The sequence below is a fragment of the Berghia stephanieae genome, chromosome 5 (genome assembly GCF_034508935.2).
Source record: "Berghia stephanieae isolate SIO BIC M18660-M18661 chromosome 5, UCSD_Bste_1.3, whole genome shotgun sequence".
NCBI lineage: Eukaryota > Metazoa > Mollusca > Gastropoda > Nudibranchia > Aeolidiidae > Berghia > Berghia stephanieae.
The window spans coordinates 33,602,664-33,616,164 of NC_088364.1; the positions used below are offsets into that span (position 1 = coordinate 33,602,664).

A 13,501-nucleotide genomic window follows, 5' to 3' on the forward strand; every position below is an offset into this window, starting at 1 on the left:
GAAAGATAGATAAACTTAAATTGTTCCACAAGATCTACTACAAAAATTCGTGCCTTAAACTTCCAAACGACATCAAAGATATCGGCACAAGAAATACGAGGGGACACACAGCAAGAGTAACCATCCCAACATCAAAAACAGACGCCCACATGTATTCGTTTTTCCCTTCCACTGCCCGACTATGGAATAGCCTCCCAGCTGAAGTGGCTGAAAACGGTTGCCAACATGCCTTCACGCGATTGCTGGAGTTCACAACGTGACTTTTTAATCTATGTGGTTTTAGTATTATGTGCAGAGTTTTAGCAAGTTTAAAATGTAAAACACTACAAACTGTGGAGTGATCCTCGACAATATTGGAGGTTTCCACAAGACGAAGAAGAAGAAGAAGATAACATGTGTCTTTCCATTAGCCCAAAATTACAATACTGGACTTTTTCGGTTTTGTCTTTTGAATTAATTTTTTATTGGGGTTTTTTTTTTTTTTGGAGAGGGTTTGTTTGTTTTGGGGGGAGTGCTGTTTTTATTTTTGTTTGTTTAATTTCTTTTGTTTATTTTTATTTTCATTTTTGTTTTGTTTTAATTTTATTCGTATTATATTTTATCAAATTTTTTCTTTTGCTTTTCGCATTTTTCCTTTGTTTTTTTTTTGGGGGGGGGGGGGTTTTAGAGAGGCTATTTTATGTGTTATTAAAAATATCTTTTTGAGTCTTATTTTGCACTGGCTCATTAACTTAATCATATCCATTTTACATCTCTCTAATAGATGAAAAAAAATCGACTGAGATATAGAGTGAAGTGACTTTCGTTCTGGTAACTTTTAATTGAAGGCGACGGATGTTTTGACGATATAATTGAGACACCCGCCCTCATTCTAATCATGTGTCGTTTAAAGCTGTTTATCACTTTAAGGCCATACAGTGGGCTTGGAAATCAGGCTCCCCATACCGTACACAGTTTTACAAGGGTTCCTCATGTCGCACACTTTGCTTATTCAGTCCTCAAGACCTGATCAATGTCTCATATATTATCTAGCAAAGTTATAATAAAAAATAGTGTTGAGAGTATGATCAAAGTATTCAGGATTAATTATAATGACATTTTGGGTTTCCCCTTCGTCAGCAATAGAGATAAAAAAATGACTGTGTTAAAATGTTTTTTTAGCTACGTGATTAAATCACCCGCGATGTCATTATTTTAAAGCTTTTTTCACTTTTTAAAGCAGTCAAGACCCCATTCATAACGCCTCAATTGAGTTTTACAGTGAATAAGGGGATGGTAAGTACTTATATTTCAGAGACGACTGTCATGGACGTTTCGGGTTTCCCCTTCATCTACAACGAATTATCCTTTATCCCTTTTTTTCACTTGTCCTATCTAAAAGCTATCTAAAACCCCACACATTATATTGAGCAATATACTGAGAGATGTTATAGAAAGTACAATTTATTACCGAGATGAATGTTACAAACTTTCGGGTTTGTCTTTCATTTAAGGTGATAATAATATATCCTTCATTGTTTGATTTTTTCACGTTCCATGCTCTTAAGGAATCATACTTTATATTGAACAATATTGTGATTATCGTGATGATAAGTTCGACTTTTTACAGAGCCGAATTTTTTAACGTCTCGGGTATGTCCTTCATCTACCATGTGTGACGAGCGATTTTCTTTCACTGCGTGATTTCTTTATCATCCGTCAGCGTCCCGTTCAAAACCACTTCAAACCTAGTGGACGAGACATATATTTGATCAAGACCTCCATTAAAAATACTCAAACATGGACAGCCTTTCTCCAATAAAGCCCCAAATCTTTCTAACGGAAATTTTGGTCGTTAGGTGGGGAAACATTTCCATTGTATAACGGAACACTCACTTTCAGTTTAAGGCTTATTTACCTGTTCAAATTGTCTGCCCATTGTATTCATGCCTCCTGCTAATTGCCTTTTCCAAACAAGACGCCAACGTACCTAGGCCCTGAGGTCCTTGTCTCGTTCAAGAGTAGCTAAATTGCAATTACTGTCCTAGTCTCTCCGGTAATTCTCCGTTATTCTTTCTTACCAAAGCATCTGGATATCATTGGCTATCTAAAACAGGAACATTCTTCTGATTGGTTATTTTCATTTCACAAAACCAAATTCATATCTGAATCTAATCACACACACGCTAAGAAGCCCAAGAGAGAAGAGCTATCTCTCCAATTTCAAACTTGTAAAACTTTGTCTATCTCGGCTGGAGGTAAAATGAATTATTGGTTAACATTCAAAGTGGAACGAGATATTACCGTCCTGATCCTGGTCCTGGTCCTGATCCTGGTCCTTTTCCGGTGTCCTTGGAGCACCCAGTCGTGCCGAATCCCTGCATCCCAGTCCTTGAATAGTGGTAAACCCCTGATGTCAGCCCCTAACTACAACACACTGTTGTGATGTCCAGAAAACTGCAAAGCAGGCGCCAACCCTGGAACTAGCTGATACATTTGCCTCAGTCAAGCAAGCCGGCGGGATAAAGATAAGCCAAACGGGCTTATACCATTTTCAAATGTATTTTCCACGGACACAAGTGATTAAAAACTAACTTACTCGATCAATCATAAATGAATCGATTAATAAAACAATAGATAAATAAATAATAAATTAGATCCATTCAATTAGAGCTATTCTTCCTGATATTAAATAAATACTTATTCTTTCTATCCTTTCCTGTAACAATCTAATTAAACTTTATGTATAGAATTGTTATTATTGCATTGGGCGTTACTATTGTCTTGACTCACTTGTTATTAATACAATTAAGTTATAAGGGACCCTAAGGCAATTCTTAATCACACCCTAGATTAAACCTGAGCCGTTTGTGATATAGGTTGAGTGGTGCAGCTGGTAACGAGTGTCATAGCGCGCATACTAGTTCGAATCCAGACCATTGAGCTATCGGTTGGACTCGATCCCACAACAATAACACACAACCCGCCACACCATGATAAATGACCCTTCATCGCCTTTCCCTTTTCCTAGCTATTAAGACCCCGTACATAATATTGAGCAATACAGAGATGGCGGTGACAACACTAGTCAAGAGATGACTGTTATGAACGTTTCGTGTATGCCCTTCATCTACCATAATATATTAACCTGCATCGCTTTTCCATTTATCCGAATTATGAAGACCCAATTGTGCAATACAGCGATGGTGGTGATGACACCATTCAAGAAAAATTATGGACCTTTTTGGTCTTCCCTTCATCCACCACGATAAATTGGCCTTCATCACTTTTTATTACTTTATTATCATCCATATCTTACATCAGATATATTAAGCAATACTTTGATTCGTGTGATGGTAAAAACAACTTTTTACAAAGATGAGTGTTATGGATGTTTCGGGTTCCTCCTTCATCTAAAGTGATAATCTATCCTTTATCATTTTGTTATATTTTCTTCACTTTTCTGAGCTGATAAGATCCAATACTTTATATTGAGCAATACAGTGATTGAGATGATGGTTAGTATCATTTAGTCTCGAGAGGAATGTTATGGACGTTTTGGGTATTCTCTTCATTTACCATGGTAAGTTATACTTTATCTTATTTTCACTCTTTCAAATTGTCAGAATCCCATACATTATTTTGAACAAAAAGGGATGGGAGTGGTGGTAAATACAAATAGTTTGAACGACCAATGTTTATGACATTTTGGTATTTCCCTTCATCTACATTAATATTAGCTTTCGAAGCAGCCAACACCCCTATGTTATTTCAGAGACGCCTATTATAGACGTGTTGTGTTTCCCTTGCATCTAAATGAGAGTTTTACCTACAACATTGCCCCCTTCCCCCCCCCCCCCCCCCCAATATTTCAATCTGTTGAGACCCCATACCTTATATTGAGTTTATGCAGAAATGTAGGTAAGGGTGGGTACACTTAATTGCAAAAACGAATGTTATTAATTTTTCTGGTTTCCTTTTCATCTCCAAAAGAGACAAAGGATAACCGCAGCTTAGATTATAATGCAGCTCCTGTGATTTAAAAAATCAACTCTTATCGTATGTTATCGTTTATGAAATGAAAATTGTCCTGGTTGAAATTGTATTCCCCTTTTAGCGGCGATGATAAATTCAAAAGCATGACTGAACTAATGACATCCAACACCTTTTCCATATATCAAAAAGAACAATATATTCCATTTCATTTTACACCTGAGTACGGTGAGAAAATGTGAGTAAAGAGCATTTCCAAGGACTCAACTATGCGCCGAGCGCGGCTCGAACCCTGAACCTTCCGATCCGAAAGCGAGCGTCATACCACAAGACCCCATAACCGCACTAAGATATTATATTTCAGATAATCTCGTATCATTAAAAAAAAAAAATTAACTGAGATTTTCCCATTCAATATCTTTTCTTGATACCGGTATAGCATCTTTCATTAATATAATTTGGTATGTACACTGCTCAGATAACTAAAACTCCTCGTTTGTTCGAATAAATCCTTTTACAAATATAACCAAAGTTTCAAAGTTTCAAAGTTTATTCAATCTTAGACTTTTGCCAATAAATCAACAATTTGATGCCAACATACATGAAAGTGGAAAAAAAAAGAAAAGAAAAGAAAAAAAAAGAGGTAAATGGAACCAAAAAATAAACTGATACACCACACAAAAATACAACAATCGTAATACCATCAATACGTTCAATAATAATAATAATAATAATAATAAATAATATAATAATAATAATAATAATAATATAATAATAATAATAATAATAATAATAATAATAATAATAATAATGAGAAGAAGAAGAAGAAGAAGAAGAAGAAGAAGAAGAAGAAGAAGAAGAAGAACAACAACAACAACAACAACAACAACAACAACAACAACAACAACAACAACAACAAGAAGAATATCAATAATAACAATAATAATATTACCATCATCACTACACCCCAATCATCACCGTTACCACCACCACCATTACCATCATCACTACCACTATCACCATCACTTTTACATTTCCAATCAGCTTTTCTCATTTAAGAAAATAAAAAATAAAAATAAAATATTGATACCCATCACAACAGATCTCCTCACTACCACGAAAATTCCCGTAGTACTACGGCTAAATCCCGAGCTGGATATAATAAAGGTCTTTAATTAAATGCCATTTCTTGAAAACGAGGTTCTGGTGCCAGAGCTATCACATAGAGTTAAAATATTTTTCCCCACGCATTATAAGGACAAACTGGTGATTTTTAAGGGTAGTTAAAATGTCCAAGATGTTATTTACCCTGAAAACTACTTATTACATTTTCCTATTTCAAGTAGGCAGGTCTGCTATGATAAGTATCAGTTCCATAGTCAAAATAAGACAAACAAAAATAACTTTTATTTTAATCAATAATCCATACAATTTGATGACAACAGACATGAAAGTGAGAAAAAAGGTAAATGAAACCAAAGCATAAAATGATACCATAAATAATCATAAAAATACAACATTGTAATACCACCAATACTTACAATAATAGTAATAATAATAATAATAATAATTATAATAATAATTGTAAAAATAACAGAAGCGCCGCAGCAATAATATCTAGTATTGTATTTGTAAATGAGGACCACGCTTATATCCCATTCGTTGACAATTAACCCACGCCTCATAATAGTATTATCTTGGACTGGTTTAGAAGATGTGCGGATGTGGTCTTGTGATATGACACTCGCTTTCGGATCGGAAGGTCCAGGGTTCGAGCCTCGCACTCGGCGCATAGTTGAGTCCTTGGAGAAGGCTCTTTACTCACAGTACTTGAGGGCAATAATGAGTATAGTTTCTGGAATTGGCTTAAACCTACAATCTCAGATTTCTGATTACTTTATTTTTAAAATGGCTTTCTTGCATCTTCCTAACCCTCAAGTATAGTAACATCTGAGTAGTACAGTCGGTTACAGGTACATCGCTTTTCTAATAAAATTCTTTAGTGTTTACTCGCCAACAATATGTGTCAAAACATTGGTCAAAGATAAGTTTTATGGGGACTTAGAGGACAATATTTTAAAAATTTCCCCCAAAACCTTTCAGTCCAAGCTGCCCAATCACTAGTGGGTGTACAAGAGGATTAGAGAATAAAATCTCGACATCACCCCTGGATTGATCTGTCCTTTTGTGTATGAACCAATTGCTCTACCAACTGAGCTTTTGGGACCCCCAATAGTGCGAAATTCTCAGAAGTAAATTCCTGATTGGATGCTGTTTTGATATCGAGATCTTGTAACCAGAATTCTTATTCGAGTTACTATTACAGGACCCCGAGAGTTGTACGGGAATTGAATGATGAAACAAATTTTAAGAATGTAGTGGACTCATTGTAGTTCCGTTTTTTTTTTAAATAGGACTTTTTGTTATTGGTGTTTTTGTTGAATTAAACCTTACTGTAAAACTCATCAATTGTTTCACATTAACTTTAAAAATTGCCTTCCGTTATCTTTGCGTGGCCGGATGTTTCGCAGACCTAGCCATAGTCCTTAAATGGTTGGCTGCTTCCAGTAAAGAATTGAAGACACGAACTGCTAGCTAAATATATGGTCCAAATTATGGAGAGCACGACTGTTTTTCTTACATCTTATTCAACACAAACTTTTCAAATGGATTTAAATATCATGTGTAATTTGAAACCCAGTGCTGTGTGTAGTTCGAAACATTATTCTGGACAAAAGGTCACGAATGAAAAGATTTTTTTGGAAGATGACCTTTTTAGTATTTTCTTCATCAACAAACCCATTCAACATTGAAGTAAATGCTTTTCATGTTTTATATGGAAGCTTGATTCCACTTTTCAATAAAATCTTGTTTTATCACAGTGAATATAATACAACATAATTTGATATCATTTATGTAGTTGAGGTTAGTTTTTTTTATATATTTGTTTTTATGATCTTTTTCCTTGTATTAGTTTATAAATTCATGAAAATGTTACAAAATATTACCCGTTACGTCCTAAATGATTTATAATAATATTGCTACCATCATATATTTTCTTCACATCACTATAGACCTACTAAATATCCGGGTGTTTAGTCTTGGAAAAGAATTAATTTAAGGGTCAGTAACGCTCTCAAACAAAAATTGCTTCGTGGTGATGAAAATAATGATAAAAGTGAGATCGATTTCCCTGGGGACAAAGAGGTTGTTTCCATTCGTCTTCATTATTGCGTATGACGACAGTGTTTTTAGGAACACATACACAATATAAATACACACACGCACACACATACACACACGCAAACGTACGACTCACGCACGTGCTGGAACAATCACACTCACAAACTTACTCACTCAGTCTTTGACATTTAGTCCTAGAATAAAGCTTCATCGCACCACCCCCCTCCCTTCTCCCTTCTCCCCCGTCGGAGACCTTCCCCTTGAAATTGTTTATCAATATCACATGAACACTTCAATCGGTCTTCCGAAAATTAAAAGTATCAGCTTGTCATTCTTAATAGAAATATCGCCCTTCTGGCTTGGCAACGACAAAAACATTTACTTGACACAATAATATATTTTATCAAAGAAAAAACAAGCAAATATTCACTTATATTTAGAATAGTATCTGCTATACAAAATGATAACTACAGCACTCTCGGCATTATTAATGAATGATAGTTGTAAAAACATATATAATTTTTGTCGACACAGCATTAATTAAAGTACGTAGCTAGATATAAATGTGAAAAGATTGGGAGCAATCATTCACTGACTCAAGACAGGAAACGATTTCACAATTTCAATTTTATATCATGGTATTCAGAAAGTCTGGACTTCCTGTTCCCAATAAAGAAAGGCTTATTTCTTTTTTATTATTTTTTTTTCAATGAGTTTTGTCTGGTACTTTAAATTTCATATCATTTCAAAATGATATTGTAAAGTAGCTATAACACTGCTTCCCACTGACATTACAGAGAGCACGGATAAATACCCGGATGATGATCTATTACGATAGTATAATATGATACTGTATTGGTGTGAGATGACAGATTCTCAGTTCTTGATAGAATGCGCTTGGCCAAGGAGTTCACAACATTGCCATCCGGAAGTATAACGGACCAACACACAAACTCTGTGTAACCATGAACGTTTATAGTCTGATTAATACAGTTTAGTGAGAACAACTCACAAACGCGGATGGCAAAAACAATAACAAAGGCCTGAGTGACGTCATCTTCGAACTATCTATAGATAGTATGCAGATGACGTCACTCAGGCCTTTGTCATTGTTTTTGCCATCCGCGTTTGTGAGTTGTTCTCACTAAACTGTATTAACCAGACTATAAAAGTTCATGGTTACACAGAGTTTGTGTGTTGGTCTGTTATACTTCCGGATGGCTATGTTGTGAACTCCTTGGCCAAGGGCATTCTATCTATAGGGAATGAGTATAGCGGAAGAGTAGCGTCCCTTGATTGGACGTCACCCATAGTCGGTGACGTCACCGGCGGAAAAGTTATTAGAGAGAGAACGTCATGTTGGTTGTGCGCATGCGTCTCTCGTCCTCGTGTAGGGAGCTATTGACTATAAATAGAGAGATGCAATGTGCTATTAACGTTTGATTTGCGGTAGAAGGTGTCGAGGATGACGAAGATGACAACCACCACGACGACGACGAAGAAGGATGATGATGATACAAACATTAGCAATGAAGACAATACAGGAATACCCAGACAACTGGATACATGTTTACACAGATGGATCTGCCCACAAAGGAACTAAAAATGCTGGGTATGGGTTTGTAGTAGAATACCCAGATAAAACCTGTGATAAAATCCACAATTCTTGCGGAAGCTCCTGCTCAAACTACGAGGCAGAGGCAGTTGCAATAGAAGCCTCACTGCGATACCTCTCTTCTGTTTTCCAGCTAAACCCTTCAAAACTTCAAAACACTGTCATCTTCACAGACTCCAAATCGGTTCTCCAAGCTCTCGATTTAGATAAACTCTCCTCAACGTTCAATAGTTTAAGATCTCAACTAGATGAATTCCTTACAACACACAGAGTAGACTTATCTCTCCAGTGGATACCGGGACATTCAAATATACCAGGAAATGACAATGCAGACAGACTAGCCAGACTCGGATCAACACTTTTACAACCATCATTTCCAGTATCCTTAGACACAGCGAAACAAATAATCAAAACAAATAAGAGAGAAGAATGGATGAACAGTTGGGCAATGAGCACCACGGGTAGATGTATGTTTTCCCATATGACCACTCCTGTAAAGACTGATTGCCTAAATAAGCTCAGAAGACACCAGCAAAGCATCATCTTTCAACTAAGAACACAACACATACCGCTCAACAACCATTTAAGCAAAATTACAAAAGACACATCCCCTTCCTGTCCCCTATGTCAACACCCCAATGAAACAGTAACACACCACTCGCTTGAATGTCAACCTCTTGAAGACCTGAGATGCACATTCCTCCCACCAAATCCAAGCCTCAGTAACACACTTTATAGTCACCTGGAACAACTACAAAAGACGTCTAACTTCTACGTCATGGCACAAGACCGAAGGGCTAGAGCTCAGGTGGTCGCTGGTTCGGATAAGTAAGTAAGTAAGTCCTTGGAAAAGGCTCTTGACTCACATTCTCTCACCGTGCTCAGATGTAACATGAGTGCCTGGCCGGTAACAGCGTTGTCTATGTCGGAAAAAATTGTAAGATCGCCTAACAGGCGTCATGTCTCGTTCTACATGCTACATGTTGCTGTTAGTATATGAAAAAAAAACAATGCCAGACAAAGCAAGAATGAAAAGTGCAAGAAAAAAAAACCTTTCCAAAAATCAGCCTGATTTACTAGGGATCGAACCTCAGCCCCTGTCACAGTAAAGGTTGTTCACAATTATCTTATTAAATTTTATTTTATTAAGAACTGAATTCATCTCACTCCAGTTATATTTCGGTAGGCTTAGATAAACTTTACCTTCTAATATTAGATCGTCTTTCCTTTTATAGCCTTCCCTCGAATTAATTTCTAATTAGTGAATACTTTTCGTTCTACATTCTGTCACGTAGCCACTTATTATAAAAGCTGATAGGTCTAACATTCGACACTCACTTTCTCTCCACAATCTATGCCGGACGGCCAGTCGCTCTATTCCTATATATATACTGGAAGATTTTTATCTTTTGGGACTTTGTAGATATTATATCTACACCATTAAGACGCCGGAGCTTTTAACTTTGATTGTATAATCTTCAAGGATCAAACCCGAGCCCGCTGTCAAAGGACTACACAATAACCCCTTACCAATTGCCTGGAAGTGGAATTTTACGAGCCCGATCCTGTTATCAGAGGAATAGATCATCCAAGCCCATCAACTGCCTGGAAACGTAAACTTACGAACCTGACATATTATCATAAGTTACGTAAAATATTCATATCTATATTTGTAACTGCCACGATCACTGTTTATCTCTTTTAATTAAATTTCATCATTATTTTTATTTCATTGTAAACAAATCGTTAATTGTTTTTCATTTATAGTAACTAGTAAATTCTGGGGCCTCATTCTACATATATCTTTATGCATAGTCGAGTAGCTCTTTACTCACTTGAGACCATGACATTTTGGAGGGGACACATATAAAGAATTGAATTTATTTAGTTACATATATCTATTTCATCTAACTTTAAAGTTTAAATTGTAAAACTCTTAATTGCCCCACTTGATCATATTTTAATTGAACTCCCTATTTACAGGATTAATTTTTTTTTCTTTTTCATTTCTTCATTTAAATGGAATAGCAATTTATCCATTCATTCTTTCATTCAAATTGAATAGCATTTTATTGATTCATTCCTTCATTCATTTATTCATTTATAAATTATTCATTCATTCATTGTTCATTCATTTATTTATTCATTCATTCATTCATCCATTCATTCGTTTATTCACTCATTTATCCAATCATTCATACATTTATTCCTCCCTTCATTCGTTCATTCATACATTATCTATTCATTCATTCATTCATTCATCTATTCACTCAGTTATTCATTCATTCATTCCTTGTCCACTTTGTTATTATATCACTCATTTCATTTTGTTGTTTGCCTCATTCATGAATTGTTTTCAATATGTTTACATTCCATAACGATTCATTCACCTATCATCCAATCACTCAGTGTTGTGAACACATTTTGGAACTATTGTAAATCTTACGATATTTTATTGTTTTTGTAATAAAGTATCATCGATACCGATATCGATACAATGTTTGGGTATCTGATATTACTATTACGATTAGCGCCCATTGTTATCCTTTTGTGTTATTGTTAAGAAAGAGTTCCTGTTTACTTTTCAGTTGGTGACTTCCGTTTTAATAAAGAGCTTATGGCTATCTGTGCTCAAACTATATGTTGATTGTCAATCTATTATAAATGGCGACGAGATAAAGTCATCGAGAGCCGAAGTGCTACGTATTAATTCTTAAAAGAGCCAGATAAGTAATTAGTCAAATATTTTTATTGATTACGTAAATTAAACCAAAATAATGGCTACCATTGGGACCATCTCAGAATTTGTGGAAGGGACATCCATTGTGGACTACTTGGAACGTCTCAAGTTCTATTTCATGGCAAATGACATAGAATCAGATAAAAAGCAAGCTGCTGTGCTACTAACAGTAGTAGGCCCCAAACAATTTAGAATATTGAAAGATCTGTGCCAACCAAACTCGCCTGCAGATAAATCATTTGAAGAACTTTGCATGCTGCTAAAGAACTTCCACTCCCCACCTCCACCTAAATTCCTGCAGCGAGCTAAGTTTGAAGGAAGAAATCGTCAACCGAACGAATCAATCCAACAGTATTGTGCTGCCCTGCGGAGCATTGCGGAGCACTGCCAGTTTCGAGAAACTCTAAATGAACGTCTTTGCGAAAAGTTTGTGACCGGTATTAACGATGCTCAGATTCAACGAAAACTTCTTGTTGAGCATGATCTTACTATCGACAAAGCCATGGACATTGCCCTCTCTGTTCATCAAACAAGAGATAGTGCACATCAACTTCAGAAGGGCGAAACTGTCCATTTTTCCACGTCCAGAAATTCTTTTCAGCAACCTTCAAGATCGTTCAGTACCATGAGCAAATCACATGCTTCATCAGCGACTTCTAAATCGTGTCATCGGTGCGGCGGCCTTCATACCCAATTCCAGTGTAAATTCAAATCATCAACCTGCCATAAATGTCAAAAAGTGGGTCACATTGCAAAAATGTGCAGATCGCAAACACAATCGACAAAAAAACCAGCGCCTACAACAAAATACCGCCATCAAAATCACCTGTTGAATGAAGATAATTTGACCACCCAGCATGAAGAAAGCCCCCCAGAGCATAATTTTGAACTTTTTATTGTGAATTCCCAAAACAAAAGGCCCCCTATTTCGGTTCCCCTCCTCATTAACAATAAAAACATTGTGTTCCACATTGATACTGGTGCGTCATGTAGTGTAATGACCAAGAATAACTTTGAAAATCTAGTTAACTCTAAACTTGATAAGTCATCGAAATCACTAACCACCTACACAGGCCAAGATGTCAAAATTGTTGGAGAAACAATTGTTAATGTGCAGTATGATAAGCAAACTGCGAACCTGCCACTCCTTATAGTTGAGGGTAACGGTCCTCCCTTAATGGGAAGGGACTGGCTTCATCATTTTAAGCTCAATTGGTCATCTCTATTCTCAATTGAGAACCAACAAACTCTTGACGAGGTGTTAGATCGAAACAACAACGTTTTTCAAGGCACTGGATTATTGAATGATCGTGAAGTCAAAATCTATTTAAAAGACAATGCAACTCCAAAATTCATCAAATGTAGACAACCACCATTTGCCATGCGGCAAAAGATAGAAAACGAGCTCGAACGCTTACAACACGAGAACATTATAAAAAAGGTTTCAACGTCGGAATGGGCAACGCCCATTGTTCCAGTCTTAAAGAAAGACAATTCTGTCAGAATCTGTGGTGACTACAAGGTCACATAAATAAAGCCATTCACGAAACACACCAATACCAAGAATCGAGATCTCGCTATAAAATTATCACATGGTGACAAATTCACTGAGCTAGATTTTACACATGCCTATACACAACTCAATCTAGATCCAAGTTCTCGACAACTCACTACAATCAATACCCATAAAGGACTCTTCCAATATGAACGACTCTGTTTCGGTATTTCTGCCAGTCCAGGAATCTTCCAATCTGTCATGGAAACCCTGTTTCAAGACATACCAGGCGTGTGTGTCTACTTCGACAATGTCTACATTACTGGTCAAAATGACCAAGAGCATCTCGCTACCTTGGATAAAGTTCTACGACTCATCAACGAGAAAGGATTACGTATTCGACGAGAAAAATGTCAATTTCTGAAGCCAGAAATCAACTTCTTAGGATATCGCCTATCATCGCATGGTTTACGTCCTCAGCCTGAAAAGGTACGAG

The 13,501-nt window shown here is 36.4% G+C and overlaps 1 protein-coding gene across 1 annotated transcript; it reads left to right on the top strand.

Annotated features, from left to right (window-relative positions):
• The first annotated feature begins 11,547 nt into the window (after positions 1–11,547).
• LOC144973926 (uncharacterized) lies at positions 11,548–13,041 on the top strand. The gene has a single exon (XM_078916814.1). It carries the CDS (start codon positions 11,548–11,550, stop codon positions 13,039–13,041), a length of 1,494 nt encoding a protein of 497 aa, XP_078772940.1.
• Positions 13,042–13,501: the final 460 nt, after the last annotated feature.